A 17248-nucleotide genomic window follows, 5' to 3' on the forward strand; every position below is an offset into this window, starting at 1 on the left:
GCTTGGAAAGACTGACGGCAACACAGGAAGGACTCACTTAGGGAAAGGGTGTGTGCCGGGGGGAGGCTGGGGTGCGGGACATTTACAGAAGCAAACCTACCGTGGGCCTGAGGAGACTCTGGAGCTTGTAGTCCGTCCGCCACGCAAATCACCGGCCCAGGACCTGCTGCCTTTATAGCTTCCCCTTGTGCCTTTTCTTCTCAAGTTTATTTATTTATTTCGAGAGAGAGACAGAGGGAGTGAGCAGGGGAGGGGCAGAGAGAGGGAGAGAGAGAAACCCAAGCAGGCTCCGCGCTGTCAGCACAGAGCCCGATGCGGGGCTCGGACCCACCAACTGAGATCACGACCTGAGCCGAGACCAAGAGTTAGATGCTCAGCCACCTGAGCCCTCCAGGCGGCCCCCGCTTCCCCCTTGTGCTTTTAACGTTGGGTTTTGCTACATTTCGGAGGCTTGCAAGCAGGGAGGGGCATATTAGCAGGTAAGCCCGTGAGATTGATGCAGGGGACACGTACGGAAGACGCCCCCTTCCCTCCCAACATTGAACAATCAGGACGATAAAAGAAAACGTGCATTTTCTGCGTGTGAAATAGGGTCTAGCCAGCAGAGTCAACCTCTCGCACTCTCCTAGGAGTAGGAGACCGAAGGAGGAAATGAGCAAAGTCTGTTCGGGCCACGGGGCTCGGGGGAGGTGGTCTCAGGTGGGCTCACACACCCGACTCCGCTAGGCAAACGAGGGAGCCTCGGGAGGCGGATTCTTGTGCTGCCTGGGCTTCGGTCTGTTTGTGTCCAGCCCTTGTCCGCCGTACGTGCAGGTCAAGGTCAGCCTTACCGGGATGTGGGGTGAACCGTGCAGTTCCAGACAGGTTTCTTCAGGTCCTTGAAGCTTCTGAGTCCCTCCGAGCCCTCTATTAAAATGCCTCTCGTGCCTGATGAGCAGACCGTGCGGCCACCCGTGGCGTGGTGGCCGGAGGCAGTGTGGTCCCGAGGCAAGCTGACCTAGAGTGGCCGTCCGGTGTGGGGGGGCGGGAGCGGCCTGGGCCCCCGCCGGGAGGCGCCCCCTGCCCCTGACGTCAGGCCCCTGCGTGTCCAGTGCAGGTGCTGGGAAGCCTGGTGAAGCAAATGCGGATTTCACCAGACTGAGCAGGACTCCAGCGGGGGGCTCTGCACAGCGTCTGCGTGTGGGGTCCTCGCTCAGTGTGCCCGTGCCCAGAGACAGGGGCACATCCACAATCTGCTCCAGTGCCTTTTAGGCTGCCTTTTCTGACCCAACTCAGTGGTCCTCAAACCATTCAGGCTGCAAACACCCCTAGGTAACCCTGAAGAGTGGTCTGTACCCCCTCGGCACCATCGCTAAGCTTCTAGATGGCGTCTTTACTTTTATTTTATTTTTTTAATTTTTTTTAACGTTTTATTTATTTTTGAGACAGGGAGAGACAGAGCATGAACAGGGGAGGGTCAGAGAGAGGGAGACACAGAATCTGAAACAGGCTCCAGGCTCTGAGCCGTCAGCCCAGAGCCCGACGCGGGGCTCGAACTCCCGGACCGCGAGATCACGACCTGAGCCGAAGTCGGACGCTTAACCCACTGAGCCACCCGGGCGCCCCTCCTTTTAAATAGTTGAGAACGATGCGCATTTACAGCATGTTCTGTAACATATGTGGACTTTGGACATCTGTCTTGTGGATGAAGCTGCAGGTTTTGCCCATTTGATTTACAGGGATTCCTACCCTTAGACCTCATCGGGAAGCCAGGCCAGCCGTCCAGTCAGGAGCAGTCCGACTTCATTGTTGAGTTCAAATCAGCGTGTTCACACATGCCTTCGTGACCACGGCTGCCTTTCTCAATTCTCATTGAGGAGGAAGGAGAGAAGGAAAGAAGGAAGCAGGGAAGAAATGGCTGAGAACAACCTTCGGGGTTTCTTAGCTTGTCCTTGAGACTCAGGAGTGATGCATTTTTGTTTTTGTTAACTTGTGGCAATAATACATCACAGTGAAATCGTGGGGGGGGATGAAGCATTTGGAAGAAAGCCATCTTGCAGGGGGAAGAAAATCACAGACCACCCACCTGTCCCCAGCCTGCCGGAACCGTGTTAGGATCCTATGGAATTAGAGGATCTGGAAATGGATCTCTGTAAACCTCCCCTCTGCAAGCCGCCCCCACCCCAAACCCGCTGTCCCCAAGGCTCCGCCCTCACACACCCCACTGCCCGTCGGGACCGGGTTATTAAATGGTGAGGATCTCAGCCGAAGAGAGTGTTCGAAGGTGGCTTACCTCCGACTTGTGCTTTCACTTCCGGTTCACATTTCTTCAATGTTTATTTTTTTTTTTAATTTTATTTATTTATTTTATTTTTGGGACAGAGAGAGACAGAGCATGAACGGGGGAGGGGCAGAGAGAGAGGGAGACACAGAATCGGAAACAGGCTCCAGGCTCCGAGCCATCAGCCCGGAGCCTGACGCGGGGCTCGAACTCACGGACTGTGAGATCGTGACCTGGCTGAAGTCGGACGCTTAACCGACTGCGCCACCCAGGCGCCCCAAATTTTTTTTTTTCAATGTTTATTTTTTTTTTTCCGGTTCACATTTCTTACACCACCCCAGATTAAATCTCGGTGATGTCCCATCTCCGCTCGATTGTTTATAAACTTCTGAATGTACAGGGCAAAACCGACACGAGTATTTTTCTTAATTTTAGAGCTTGAACGTCTGATGGCCCTGAGCAACGAAATCAAAAATCCCAGTAAGTGAGCCCGGGACCCTGCAGGCTGACGCCACCGGGGGAGTGGGGGTGTTTGTTGCCGCACGGAGCTCACGGAGGAGCTCTTTGGGGCAGAGCGCCTTCATTTCACGCTCCCAGCTTACAGGCGTGTCCCCTGCACATTTAAAACAAAAACGAATTGGTACTGTAACTCGTAGAAATTTTTATTGCATAGAGAGTGGTTAGAATTTGGGGCTTAGCATAGCTGTTCCTAATCCAAGCGAGTCAGTCAGATGGCACCTTGGGCGATTGAGTTACACTGAATACACAGATCCATACATTGGCAGCCGTCGGGTCAGCCAGGAAAGTGAGGCTGTGCCGACGGGCACACAAGCTCGCACGGCACACCTTTAACCACAGCAGGCTAACGAGGGGTTTGTTTTTATTTTGGGTTTTCATAATCCAATTCGGTACTCCTGGGCTTCACGTTCGCAAAAAATTTAATAACTGGGATTGATATTTTCCACCAATATGTAGCAATTTTTCTCATAAGGATTCATGCATTATTGACTTCTGATTTCTTTTCTTCCTGTAGCAATTCCTTTGAAATCAGAATTAGCTTATGAGATTTTTGATAAGGGCCAGGTTCGCTTCTGGCTCCAGGCTGAGCACTTATCACCAGATGCCAGCTACCGATTTATTATTAACGACAGAGAAGTCTCCGACAGCGAGGTGAGTTCATGTGTGAGTGATCTGGGGCTTTGAAGAGGGCCAGGTTTTACTTCAGTAGGTCAGTTCTTTAAAGTCAGTGTTCTGTGTTTGAGCGGTAGAATTTGGGGTGTAGCAGGTTGGTGAGATGCCTGTGTGATGGCTGATTCTTGGGATGTTCAGAGATTGGCCTGGGCCAGAGAAGAGATCGGAAGCCCTCTGAATCCCAGCCTGCCAGCATTAAAAAAAAATGACACACTATGTTTTAGAGACGTTGAGCCTGCTTTTTTTTTTTTTAATTTGTTGGTGTTTTTTTTTTTATTTTTGAGAGAGAACGAGACAGAGTGTGAGCGGGGGAGGGGCAGAGAGAGGGAGACACACAATCCGAAGCAGGCTCCAGGCTCCGAGCTCTCAGCACAGAGCCGGACACGGGGCTCGAACCCACGAACCGCGAGATCATGACCTGAGCCGAGGTTGGACACTTGACCGACTGAGCCACCCAGGCACCCCCCCGGAGACGTTGAGCCTGGTTTTATCAAAAGGTCCAGGTGACACGAGGGACGTGGGAATATCCCTGATGCATAGGTGTATTTATTCTCGATCGTGGTTTTGAAGGCATGCATTTTGCAACATGGCCGGCGGGGGCCCCCCTCCCACGGAGAACTTCCCGTATCAGGCACCTCCTGGTAAATCTGTTTCTGCGCCTTCCCCGAACTTTTAGGCTGCTCTCTGTTATGGCAGATCTGGGCAAAGACCAGCAGAATCGCCAACAATGTGTAGTGTGCTGGGATTCAAACGCTCTTACCGTTGTTCTGCTTTTCGTTGTGTGCAACGAATCCTACAGTTATTCTAAATATTCCTTTTCTGGCTGTGGAACCTTGATTACGTTTCGACGTATTTCTTCTTGTCTAGTAACTGTAGTACACCTGGAGATCCAGCTAAAGGAAAACCTTGCTCGATGGGCCCTTTCGTTACTGTTGCACGGAAAGCTAGGGGACTGTACTTCCTCTGCTCCTCCCCTAGATGCTCAGTGTGAAGTGTCCTTGGTCCGTGTACCATCCTCCTAACCCCTGAACGCCTCCCCCCTGTGTGTGCTGCACACGTGTTCACGGGGCGGTTGAAATGTGGGAATCGCTGTAGCCGCGCAGGTGCCTTTCACCGGGCCCCTCACCCCTAGTGCGGGCATTGTGTCCGGTGGGCGTTTGGTAAAGCTTCTCTGGCAGCGTGAGCGGCTATCGGGCAGAAATCCTGAATGGACAAGGAGCGTGTGATTTTTCTTCACCTTGAGAAACAGTGACGTACGTTAGACTCGTAGACGTGGGAGGATCGGCTGACAGATAGCAGTATTTTCTTCCTGGTTGCAAACAAGCCAGAAACGTGACTCTTGTCCCTGGGAGAGTACGGCATGATGAAGGAATTGGAGGCATTTTCTTCGAGCAGAGATCGTGCCAGGAGATGACAAGGAAGTTAGTGTAATTGCACTTTATTTGAAGAACATCTTTTGATTAACGTTTCCTACCTGCTGCATAGACCTTGCTTTAAAAACTGATGTCTTTGCCGCGTGGCTAATCTTTTGGAGTAGGGCTGAGCTGTTTCACTGGCTTAATTAGCAATCCACAGGTGACTTTCCCATGTGAAGATCGATGTTATTTTGCGTAAGTCACCTAAAAGCCTGTATTTATGGCACCGGAAAATCGTTGAACTTCATCTGGCTGCATAATGGCGAGAAGCCTAATGAATTCCTAAAACCTGCCCAGATACCACAGTGCGGAAGCCGAGAAAATGGAAACGGCTGTTGTATTGTTAAGAATCTGGGGGGTGAGAGTGCCGTGTTTGTGCTTCTCAGACTTGACGAGGAGGCTCCTGGAGTCCCCTTACTTACAGGTGTCTGAGTGTCCCCTTACTTACAGGCCTTCCCCTCCTCCTGCCCCCCGCACCCCCCACCCCCACCAGGAGTGACTCCACATTCTGTGATCAGTACCGCTTCTTACCCTGGCCTCTCTCTCCCGGAAAGCGGTCTGAAGCCAGCCTTTCTTGCTCATTTCTGTCTCTCCATCACGTTCCACAGACCAGCGTCCCATCTGGACACGGCGCAAATGACCTCAAACAAGCACATATCGTGTGCCGTACGTCCGTGAAATCGCACTGCAATTTCTAACTATGAAGGTGGTTTTTTAATGTTGACTGGAAGTCAGGGCCGGGGAGTAGGTTTGATTCACTTAAAACCCACAAGGTGTATTTGATGAGCCAGGACCTGAAGCCTCATCGTTAACCACTGAGAATGTGGTAGTCGTCTTTGTCTCCCGCGGGGTATGTTTTGCGAATCGTTTTTGATGGTCCCCCGGAGCCAGCCCAGCAGTAGGGACAGAGAAGTGAGGTGAGCCTGCCCTCCTGGAGGGTCCCCTGGAGCTGGAGGACCGGGTCCCTCAGGGGAGGACGCAGGGACTGAGAACAGAGCAGCAGGGCCATCTGAGCTCAGGGGCAGCGGAGACGGGAGAGGCCCAAGCCGTTAGGAAGGCTTGGGGAACGGGGGTGCCCGGGGTGAGTCTGGGGGAGGTGGGCGGGGGACAGGCCAGCCTGGTGCTGCCTGTGCTGAGCGCTGGCGGTGTGACAGCTAGATGCCAGGAGCCGGAGGGGAGCGGGCCAAGACGGGGGCCTTGGCCTTCCTGCGGGAGAGTTCAGACGGTGCCCGATGCTCCTGGAGATGCGCTCACCGGTAAACCGGGCAAAGTTGCTGTTTTGCCAATAGCTGTGTTCTGAAGTCTCTTGGGACACAGCCGTTTGGAATGCTGAGGCGTCAGTGTGGTCTCAGAGAGAGGAGAGCGCCGTGGAAATAATTCGCGGTGTTTGTCAGAAAGTGAGTCCTGTTTCTCTGGCTCCGTTCACAGATGTTTTAAATAATGTTTATTTATTTTGAGACGAGAGAGAGCAAGCGGGGGAGGAGCAGAGAGAGCGGGAGAGGGAGAGAGAGAGAGTGAGGGGCAGAGAGAGCGGGACAGAGAATTCCAAGAGAATTCCAAGAGAGCTCGACGTGGGGCTCGAGCTCACGAACTGAGAGATCACGACCTGAGCTGAAATCCAGAGTCTGATGCTCAACCGACTGACCGCCCCCCCTCCCGCCCGCCAGGCCCCCCTGTTCACAGGTTTTCTGTTAAGTTACCTGCAGACAGAGATTCTAAACTCTTAGAAAGGGGCATGTCATGGAGCGCACTTTCTAGGGGGCCAGTGGGGTTTCCTTAGCCTGCTGACCGCGGGTCACGGGTGTTTGTTCTGTTCTCCTGGCTCGTGGGCCTCCCCTTCTCAGGAGCGAGGTCGTCATTCAGGTCGGAGAGTCACTGCCACAGTCCCAGTGGGGCTCAGCCTAATGGGAGGACGAGAGCCGGCCGGGGCCGTCCTGTAGGTCACCCTGGGCCCGCGGAGGTCGAGGCCCTGCCGTGAGCAGCATCTCTAGGGCGGAGCCCCAGTGCCTTGGTGCCGTCCTTTCCCTGCTGATTCTCTGCATCGGAGACGACTCGTTCTTTGGATGTGGTCCCCGCACCCCCGTGGCCCTGCTTCGTTTCAGATTCCGTGGTGTCCGAGGTGGGAGTAAGATGGAGCCCGTTGGGCACCACAAAACGTCAGCGTGTGGCAGCCCGGCACGAAAGATGAGAGCAGCGTGAAAGGAAGCCGGGCTTCGGGCGGGCTGGGCAGCTCGGGGTCATGTCCCCGGTCGGACGCGTCGGTGGGGAACTACGCTGCCATCAGGGACCGCAGCCAGCTCCGCGCCGTAGACGGCAAAGTGAGCCGATCGGCACAGGCTGACTTGCTCGTCGAGAATCCCCTACACGCTCGTTTGGGCGCTCACGTGCCAGGCGGGAAGGGTGAGGACAGTCCTCGCTCTTGAGGATTTACCGTCCAGCCGGACGGGCGGACAGCGAGAGGACGTCTGGACCGGGGCAAGGTATGGCCCTGTAGGGCAGGCGGGCACCGCGGGGATCTCACGGGAAGGCACCCCGCCGATCCCCAGGGCTGTTCGGGCAAGTGCTCCCCACACCAGTCTGCAGGGCATGGGGCCGGCGCTCAGCTGGGAGCGTTCAGAGGCCGTGTCGGGTCGTGGCCTCAGGACGGACTCGGGCGCAAGGTGCCAGGACTGCCAAGGCACGCACAGTTCCTCCTCACTCCTCCGGAAAACCTCTGCCCGCCTGACACGCAGCTCCCGTGGCCCTGGTCACACGGCGGCCTCGGAGCCGCAGGCCACGCGGTGCGTTGCTGCCGGCTCCCCGTGGTTTCGTGGTCAGCGTGGGGCACGCTGACATGCACACCGTTTCGTCCCTCCTGCGTGTCTAATTTTCTCGCGCTAGGCGCCTGTTCTGGGGAGTGAGCCTTCCTGGCGTCGTCGGCTCCCACGCAGAACGCGGGCTTGGTCACCGAGGGGTTGTTTGTGTCCCTTGGTGGATGTGCCGTTCTCCAAGAGGTTTAGTGGATAAAATTTCATTCTGTGTTTCTGTGTACGTCCCAGTCCCCGAAGATGCAGTAGTGACATTATGCCACTACCTAACGTCAGGGATCAGACCGGAAGACGGAATTTCACCGTAGACCTCTCTACTTCCCCCATTGCTTCCAGAAACACAGAATTAAATGCGACAAAGCAACGGGCATTATCGAGATGGTCATGGACCGATTTACTATCGAGAACGAAGGCACCTACACTGTGCAGATTCATGACGGAAAAGCCAAAAGTCAGTCTTCTCTGGTTCTCATCGGAGACGGTATGCAACACTATTTTTGTATGCCTGTAAAAGAAAATTCAAAGAAAATTGTGTTGACCACACAGAAGCAAACATCTTTCATTTCTTTCCCCCTTAAATATTGAATTTAGCATTCAAGGCTATTCTGGATGAGGCTGAATTTCAAAGAAAGGAGTTCCTCAGGAAGCAAGGTATGTACTTAACCCACCCCCAGCACGATCCCCCAGCAGTTTCAGTGTTTTCTTTTTTAAAAAAATTTTAATGTTTATTTATTTTTGAGAGAGAGAGAGCACGCAGGAGAGGGGCAGAGAGAGGGAGACACAGAATCCAAAGTAGGCTCCAGGCTCCCAACCGTCAGGACAGAGCCTGATGCAGGGGTTGAAGTCACGAACTGCGAGATCATGACCTGGGCTGAGGTCAGACGCTTAACCGACTGAGCCACCCAGGAGCCCCCAGACTCAGTGTTTATTTGAATGCTTGTTTAAAGCCAATTCTGCTCAATGCCCAATGACTAAATGCTATTTTAAATGAATGCGATGTTAGATGGTTTTTATCTGCAGAAATCTGGGTATTTTTCTGTTTTTTGCACTTTACATGGATTTCATCTGTATTCTTTTCTTGCTTCTACCTTTAAAAGTCCCGGAATCCACTATGTAGTGTTCATACTTCTGTCACTGCGAATCAGGGACATGATCAGGGTAACCAGAGGTACCCGGGCTCTGTGGCCAACCTGCAGACCAGCTAGTCTCTCCTGAGCCCGCTGATCTCCTTACAGTCCCACTCCACCCCCCCTCCCCCCACACACATTTTCCATCCCTCTGTGGTCTGGCCATCCCACAGCGACATAGTCTCCCATGGTCCCCCATTCAATCTGGGGCACCGTGCAAAGTGCGAGCTGGATCTCCAGGCCACTCCCATATGCTGGACCTGAGCTGGTGTTTTGGAGGCCATGACCTTGAGCTTCTGGGGACCGGGGCCGGTCAGAACTCAGTACTTACCACATGAATGATTCGGGGGGTGGTGATGAGGAAAGGGTACATCCATCAGAAATGTCATCTCAGTTTCAGACAGAAAAGCTATATTCTTCTGCTCAAAATGCATCACAAGTATAGATACACACACACATATATATGTGTATGTGTGCCTGTGCGTGATGTGTATGTGTGTGGGTGTGATATATGTATGTATGTGTATATGTATGTGTGTAATATATATATGTGTGTGTATGTGTGTATATATATGTATATATATATGCATTGCGTGAGTGTGATATATGTGTGTGTGTGTGTGTGTGTGTGTGTGTGTATTTTTTCCCCCTTTTAAAACTTTTCTATTTTCCCCCCAGGCCCTCATTTTGCTGAATATTTGCACTGGGATGTTACAGACGAGTGCGAGGTTCGACTTGTTTGTAAGGTGAGGACTGAGCTCCAACAAGAGAGTGGTAAGGTGTCGTCCGTGGGCCGGCGAGAGCCCTTTCGGGGAAGCGTGTGCCGTCCGTCCCAGGACGCGAAGAAACGCCGCACGTGGGCGTGCCGAGCGACTTTGCGTCTTGTGGACGTTGTGGTCTTACACTTCCGTGCCCGTCTCTGCTCTTTATGAGGGGACTATGGTGTGGTGGCGTGCCAGGGAAGTCAAGTGGGCCGTTTAGAAGATTTAAGATCTTGGTGAGTGAACTCAGGGACAGTGTGCCACGATGACATTCATCCGGTGATTCCCGTGCCGCTCACGTGGTTTCTTTAAGAAATAAAAGGTATGTTTTGGGAATAAGATGCTCCTTACTCTTTTCTTTAACAATTGAATAGTAAAGTAAGCCTTAGTTACTACTGACTATACAGATCTCTGTTTGGGGGACCAGACTTTAAGGAGCATCTCCTGCAAGACTGGCACTATCATAGGTGCTGGGGAAGATCGATAATGCAGGGTTTTGTTCCTCAAGCTACTCACAGACGAGCAGATGAAAGAGAAGGTAAACAGAGAATTTCAACAGAGTGAGGGTTTTTGGGGTGGACACTGGAGGAAGACCAGGAATGGTCCAGGGGCAGTCAGGTTGGAGAGACTTCTGCAGGGAGGCCCAGGGCACGGACAAAGCAACGGAGCTCGGAAGCTGCCAACTTGTGGATATTCGGAGGCTGGGCGTCGTGGCAGATGGTAAGGCAGGTCCTCAAAAATTAAATGTAGAATTATCTGAGGATCCGGCAGAGAAAGGAATTGAAACCAGGAACTCAGATAGGTATCTGTGCGTCCGTGTGGACCGCAGCATTTTTCCCAACAGCCGAAGGAGGCAGCCAAGTGTCCGTGGGCAGATGAATGGGTTAATGCAGCGTGTGTATCCTTAATGTGGAGTGTTATTCATCCTTTGGAAGGAAGGGCAGCCTGCCACTTGTGACAACATGGATGGACCTTGAGGGCATTGTGCCAAGGGAAGTAAGTCGCACAGAGAAGGAAAATACCGTACGATCGCACGTATATGTGGAACCTAAAAGAACTGAGCTTACAGAAGCAGAGTGCAAGGGTGGTTGCCAGGGGCTGGGGATTACGGAACTGGGGAGAAGTTGGTCAAAGAGCACAAACTTCCAGTGGTAAGATGAGTAGTTCTAGGGCTGGTAAGTGGACAGCATGGTGACTGTAGTTGGTAATACCATATAACACCCTTAAAACTGCTGAGGGCAGATCTTCGAGTTCTCAACCATAAATATCCAAAAAAAAAGGTGATTATGTAAGGGGATGGATGTGTTAATTAATCTTAAGGTGGAGACCATCTCGTAGTAGCTGAATATATCATATCATCACGTCGTATCCCTTAAACTTAAATAATGATATTGTCAACTGTATCTCAGTGAAGTCGAGGACAAAGAGTTATGGGGTGAAAGCAAAGGAAAGTAGGATAAAGGATGGAGCGGCATTCGCCTGAGGAGGTGAGAACGGGCGACGGTCAGGACCACGGCGTGAGGGGCCGGTCTGAGGAGGTGAGAACGGGCGCTGTGTGCTGGTGATTCAGTCGTCAGCCGCTTGTGCCCCTGGCCTGATGGGTTGATGGAGAAGGAGCAGGTGGGCCATGCGGGTGTGCATCCGTGCAGGGAGCTGGCATTCGGTGGGGGGGGGGGGGGGGGGCAGGAGGAGACGGGTGATAGTGGGGTTGCCGGGGTGGCGGGGCAGGGGCACCAGGATGCCGGCTTCTCCACGTTGCTGTTGTCAGACGAGGGGCCGGGGTAAAGGGGAGGCCCGTGCTCAGGTGCAGAAACGTGCAGGGCGCTGACATGTGGCGGGGGTACAGGGCCCCGGGACAGGGGGCGTGAGGTAAGGACGGTCTGCAGGAGGCAGCCGCGTGAGGGCCGTGGGCACCCTCGGTGCATTCCCGGTGGGCCTTGAGACCCCATGCTTACCCCGACCTTTCCCGTTCGTCCCCACTCATTGTTGGTGTTGGCGACTAATTCAAAACTAGAGGCCCTGTTCCTGGCCTTTTTGTGTGTGTAATAACTGAGGCTAAAGTTTTGATATTTGACACACTCGAGGTTGTTATAGAGCCATTTCAGAAAAATTCCTGGATGTCTTCCTTCTCGTAGTGAGTTTCTTACCCCGGTATGCTTATAAGGAAGACGCAGAGACAAACTCATTAAAAACATTTTTTTTTAATGTTTATTTATTTTTGAGAGAGAGGGAGAACGTGAGTGGGTGAGGGGCAGAGAGAGAGAGGGAGAGAGGGAATCCCAAGCAGGCTCCGTGCTGTCCGCACGGAGCCCGATTAGGGACATGAACTCATAAACCGCGAGATCATGACCTGCGCCAAAGTGGGATGCCGAACGGACTGAGCCGCCCGGCGCCCCCACCTCATCCTTAAAGTACAAGAAGCCGACGGGCACCGAAGTTACAAGTGTCTGGTCAGCAAGTGGGAACAGTAGGTATTTACAGGGAAACTCCACAAGGTCCCCGAGGACGGGCCGTTTACTTCGGAAACAGGATCAGAAGAACAACAGTGTTTTCCGATGATTGTCAAATGCAAAGAAGGTGTGTATCTTCAAAGTTTTCGACCCCAGCAACTGCCCAAGTCTCTTCTTCAGACAGTCAGCAGCTCTCGTTGGCCAGCCGGGGCAGAGGGGCTGGTGGTGGTTGGGTCATTGTCTTTTCCTGGTTGTGGGCATTCAGTACCCGCCTCCATGGGCGAAATGGGAATTCTCCTTCTGCGTGTACATCTGCTATCATCCCGGTGGTATGTGCCTTCACATATAATCCGTGAGGACGATTCACATTCCCTGACCAAAGCGATTTATAAGTGTTTAAACACAGCTATTGGAGAAACTGAATACATATTAACTGGGATTTGAGTATTTTGCAGTTTAACGCACTTAATTTGTGTACTTGTGTCCCCATCTCCTGTGATTCTGTCACCTGTTTTACATAGTTTTTCCCTTAATGATACTTGGGCAGATTTTTAAAATTTACTTAAGAAACAGTGGAGACATTGAGACACATGGAGGTAATTTATGCAAGGGTACATAATTCATAACATAACTTTACAGAAAACCGTGTTTAATTTATTTATGTATATATTTTTTAAAGTGTATTTATTTTGAGAGAGAGAGAGAGGTACCAGAGGAGGGGCAGAGAGAGAGGGAGAGAGACAGAATCCCAAGCAGGCTCCATGCTGTCAGCACAGAGCCAGATCTGGGGCTTGATCTCATGAACCATGAGACCATGACCTGAGCTGACATCCAGAGTTGGACGCTTAACCGATCGAACCACCCAGGTGCCCCAGAAAAAAACGTCTTTTAAAAGAAAAGTTTATAGTAAAAGCAACTTGAGTCTGAAACCGAAGAAAATCTTCTAGAAAGTTCTTGTACAGCAGACGTGGGGACTCAGGGCGCTCCCTCTTGGAGAGTGAGTCAGGCGTGTGCCACGTGGATGTCTTGGGGGTCTTGCTACTGTCTTTTCGAGGTATTTATGTACCCGTAAATTCAGGGGCCCGTATTTTAGGAGCAGTAGGGAGAAATCGTAGAGAGTACAGAGGAAAGACCAGAGTCCTCCAGGGGCGGAAGAACGTCCCAGCTCTTGGACCGGGAAGCCAGTTGAGGGTGTCTGTTGTAGAGAACAGAGGCGGGAGGCCCTTGGAAAGGGTTTATTTAGCGCTCAAGGACAACGCAGCCGGGAAAACCAGAGTCAGGGAAAGTAGTACTGACTTGAGGTGAAGGATGTGAGGGGGAGGGTTGGCACTGAAAACGGATACCGAGGTTTGGTTAGGGACAGGGGGTCGTCTGCCGGAATTGTTCGGATGCAGTCCGTCCTGCCATTTACTGTCACCTCTTGCTTCCGGCTAGAGAACCAAGCTCCTGTCCCACAGTCTGGTGGGAACAGTCCGTCCACCCGCTCAGCAGACATTCGTGGGCGTGCCGCCGTGGCCTGGGGTGCAAGTGTGAGTAGCACACTCAGAGACCCTGCTGTCCGGGGATGGCGCTCTGACGCCGTCACCAGTGACACCAGCTCAGGGCCCACGCGGAAGCTCTGGGCCGTGCTACCGCGCAATCGGATCGAGTCTCGCTGTCTGGATACTTGTCATTTGTTTGTTCGACACTGGCCTCACTGTGGCTGAGCCCGTATGGGATGTAAATGCATCTTGTAAATGAAATGGATGTAAGTCCAGCCCGTGCATTCTGGTGTGGCCGGTACGTTCCGTTCATAGGAACCAGGCTTCTTTCTCACCCGTATGATGTACGTGTCACAGCATGTGGATCGACATGCGTACTCCCCCTTGGAATTCTGCAAAGCTTAGTTTCAAATTCAAGCTCACGTCAGAGGTTGACTTGTGAGGAATTTTAGTAGAAGGGGAGTTCCCATTCCCAGTGGGCTTATCTTGTGTTATGGTTGCATTCACTCCATAAGGACACATCTGAAATGTCCTACTGCCAAAAAGCAGCCAGTGAATGGTCTTATGGACGTCTAAGAGTATTTCATATTATCTGCAAATTTAAAATACACTGCTTACGACTTGTTTTTATTACTGGCATTTCATATAAACCAAAAGCGCCTCGCATCATTTAATTCCGCGGACTAGGACAATTTGTCCTTCTGTGTGCAACTGTGAGGGCTTAATTATTTCAGAAGCTGGAATTTAGAAGTCTATTGGCCATTATTAGGACTGACAGCTTTTCCATAAGCCTCTATTTGAGGCTATAATAAACATTGATGGTATTTTTTTTTTTTTAAGTCTGTGATTTAAAATCCAGAGACTTTTTCCTGGAGTGATTTACATACTAACCGTAAGATTTCTGCCTCGTAGGTTGCAAACACTAAGAAAGACACAGTTTTCAAATGGCTGAAGGATGATGTTCTGTATGAAACGGAGACGTTGCCTGACCTGGAGAAGGGAGTTTGTCAGCTCCTCATACCGAAGGTACGCCGTGTTGTGTGAAACGGTGGAGGACCAAACAAAAGCTCGTCTTTCTAATAACTTGCAAAACCTGTGCTGTCTCCCAGTTTGTGGCCTGAATTCCCAGGGTTGGCTAAAAACCCTATTAGCACTTCTTACATTTTCCATCTTGGCATTGATTTTACACGCACGTGGGGTATGTTTTCTTGCAGCTGTCAAAGAAGGACCTCGGCGAATACAAGGCAACGTTGAAAGACGACAGAGGTCAAGATGTGTCTGTCCTGGAGATCGCTGGCAAGGGTAAAACAAAACCCTCTTTGCTCCCCGCAACGAGAGATCCGTTTTGCCAGAGGGATGCCACGTGCTATGAGGGCACGTCCGTCCGTGTCCTTATGGCGGTGACGCAGCAGGAGAAAGTAGATTTGTGTTTTATTTCCATTCTAACCTGCTTCAGTGTTCCAGAAGAATGTGTGATGTTACTTCGCCTTCATTAGAAACGCCATTTGAGCGTGTCATCGTCAGCCAGGTTTTATCCCATTACTAATGCAGTTAAAATGATTGAAACATCGAGGAAGTTAAATTCAATTAAAGGTATAGTTGGATTTACGTGGCGTAAGGTTTTCTTGTTCCTTGTTTAAAGAGCGAACAGGTTAGAGGGATTTATGACACACGTGAACCTTTAACGGATAAATGTCACCGTTGTAATGTTTCATTTTTCAAATGAACATGACGATTTCCTGTATCCATTTAATTAAACATGAAAATGCTGCGTCCTGATAAAAGCGTACGTCGTAACGGCACCTCTCCTTCTTCCTTTCAGTGTACGAGGATATGGTTTTGGCAATGAGCAGAGTCTGCGGTAAGTAAATGCCCACTAACTTTCGAGTTATTTTGGGTGCGGACATCTCGTTCGCGGAGACGGGCGCTTAGCACCTCAAGGGGAAGGCTGAGGCACCTGCGCGTGGACGCCGGGCGGCCCGGGGGCCAGACAGAGCCGTCCGCCGACCGCTCCCGAGGCTTTCTAAAGGGGTCTCCAGCACTGTATTTAGGATCTATGTCGTATTTTTAAAAACCCAGTTGGGACTTCCTGATTAGCCACGTCTTCCGATTTGCCGCCGCTTTGTTTGGATGATTGCCGTGCACGTAATTGCTGTCAGCGTCTTTGTTACCCATGTGGAGCAGTAATCGTAGACTTTAAGCCTCTGGCTTTGCGTCGTACGTATTAGGCCATTCTCTAGCTTTGCAAACAAATTCTTTCTCTCCACGTCCCCTTCCACGGAAACGGACAATGAAAGGATCGGTCAGTAACTCAGTAACCTTAGCTGGCATTCGTGTAGAGTTTTATGCTAAGGGTTACACCACTTATCGCTGTGGGCTTTCTAGAAATCCCCTTAGTTCTGTCTTCGGAGCAAGCGGCCAGGCCCGCAGCAGGAACCCGGCTCACCTGTGGGTGTTCGCTAGCTCGAGCCGCGGCTCTCCCGCCAAGTAGCGCACGTCCAATTCCAAACCCAAGTGCTTTGTCGCCAGGCTTTCTGACCTTCTCCTCAAAACCTTCTTGTGGTTTTGTGGTTTTCGTTGTTTCCTCAGAACAGCTCTGTGGGCTAGATTTCACTTCTTCTACTTTTGGTCAAGGAAACGTGACCACGTTTTACGTGAGTTTTAGCCTCGATGGTCATTAAGGGACCAAACACGCCTTCGTGGCGGTGGAGCCCCTGGGGAAGGCGGATGGAGCTGTCTGGGAGGTGCGCTCCCGCGCCCCTGGGAACTACCTTGTGTTAAGTTGTCGTGTCACGTGCGCCGTGGACGCAGCCGAGCGCCGTCCTTGAAGACGTGAGCCGGGGTGTGCGGGGGCCAGAGTAGTGGGAGAACAGACGCGGGGCTTCCAGGGGCACACACGCGAAGACCGTGTTCTCCCGAGAGGCCAGGCCCGCGTGTGCGGAAGCCCCTGAGGGAAAGGGGCAGGAGCCGCTGCCGTCTGCTGAAAGACACGTGTGTGCTGGGAGCGCACCGCTTTCCCCGCGGCCCCCGCGCCCCGTGCCACGGTCCAGGACCCCCAGGGCCCCGCCTGCTGCCCCGGGCCGTCCTCTCCGCGGGCCCCTCGCAGGCGGCAGGGACACTTCTGGCGACCTCGAGGTGTCCCGGCCTTGCGTTAGTCCCGGAGCGACGTCTGTGGGCTCCCATGCCACCTGCCGTTCGTCACGGGCCACCATCCCCTGTGCCGTGGGTCCCCTCGGCTTTCAGAAACTGGGGCCTTTGTTCTTGGACCTGTCGGTGGGGCCGTCTCCATCCTGTATCCTCGGGGACACAGCACACTCGCCTCCCTCGGTTTCTCCTGGGAGCATCGGCAGCGCCCACGAACAGACTCACACACACACACACACACACACACACTCACAGTCTCTCTCTCACACACACACACACACACACACACTCACAGACACACACAAGCACAGACTCACACAGACACACACACATACAGACACACACAGACACACCCACAGACTCACGTAGACTCACACACACACTTAGACACACACACAGACTCATGCACTCAGACTCATGCAGACTCATACACACACTCACAGACACACACACAGATACACACAAGCACAGACTCACACACACACAGAATTGCACAGACACACACACAGACTCATGCACTCAGACTCGTGCAGACTGATACACACACAGACACACACATAGATACACACAAGCACAGACACACTCACAGACTCATGCAAGACACGTGCACAG

At 52.2% G+C, this 17248-nt stretch overlaps 1 protein-coding gene across 1 annotated transcript in view; it reads left to right on the plus strand.

The window, feature by feature from the left end:
* The window catches only part of MYOM2 (myomesin 2), a 73119-nt gene that overhangs the window by 47493 nt on the left and 8378 nt on the right, over window positions 1–17248 (plus strand). Inside the window, exons 24-31 of the mRNA XM_030312050.1 lie at window positions 2696–2740; window positions 3294–3430; window positions 8010–8154; window positions 8265–8324; window positions 9479–9546; window positions 14405–14518; window positions 14707–14794; window positions 15315–15353. Coding sequence (XP_030167910.1) covers window positions 2696–2740; window positions 3294–3430; window positions 8010–8154; window positions 8265–8324; window positions 9479–9546; window positions 14405–14518; window positions 14707–14794; window positions 15315–15353 — 696 coding nt within the window. The remainder of the gene's footprint in view (window positions 1–2695; window positions 2741–3293; window positions 3431–8009; window positions 8155–8264; window positions 8325–9478; window positions 9547–14404; window positions 14519–14706; window positions 14795–15314; window positions 15354–17248) is intronic.

The sequence above is a fragment of the Lynx canadensis genome, chromosome B1 (genome assembly GCF_007474595.2).
Source record: "Lynx canadensis isolate LIC74 chromosome B1, mLynCan4.pri.v2, whole genome shotgun sequence".
In the NCBI taxonomy this organism is placed as follows: Eukaryota; Metazoa; Chordata; class Mammalia; order Carnivora; family Felidae; genus Lynx; species Lynx canadensis.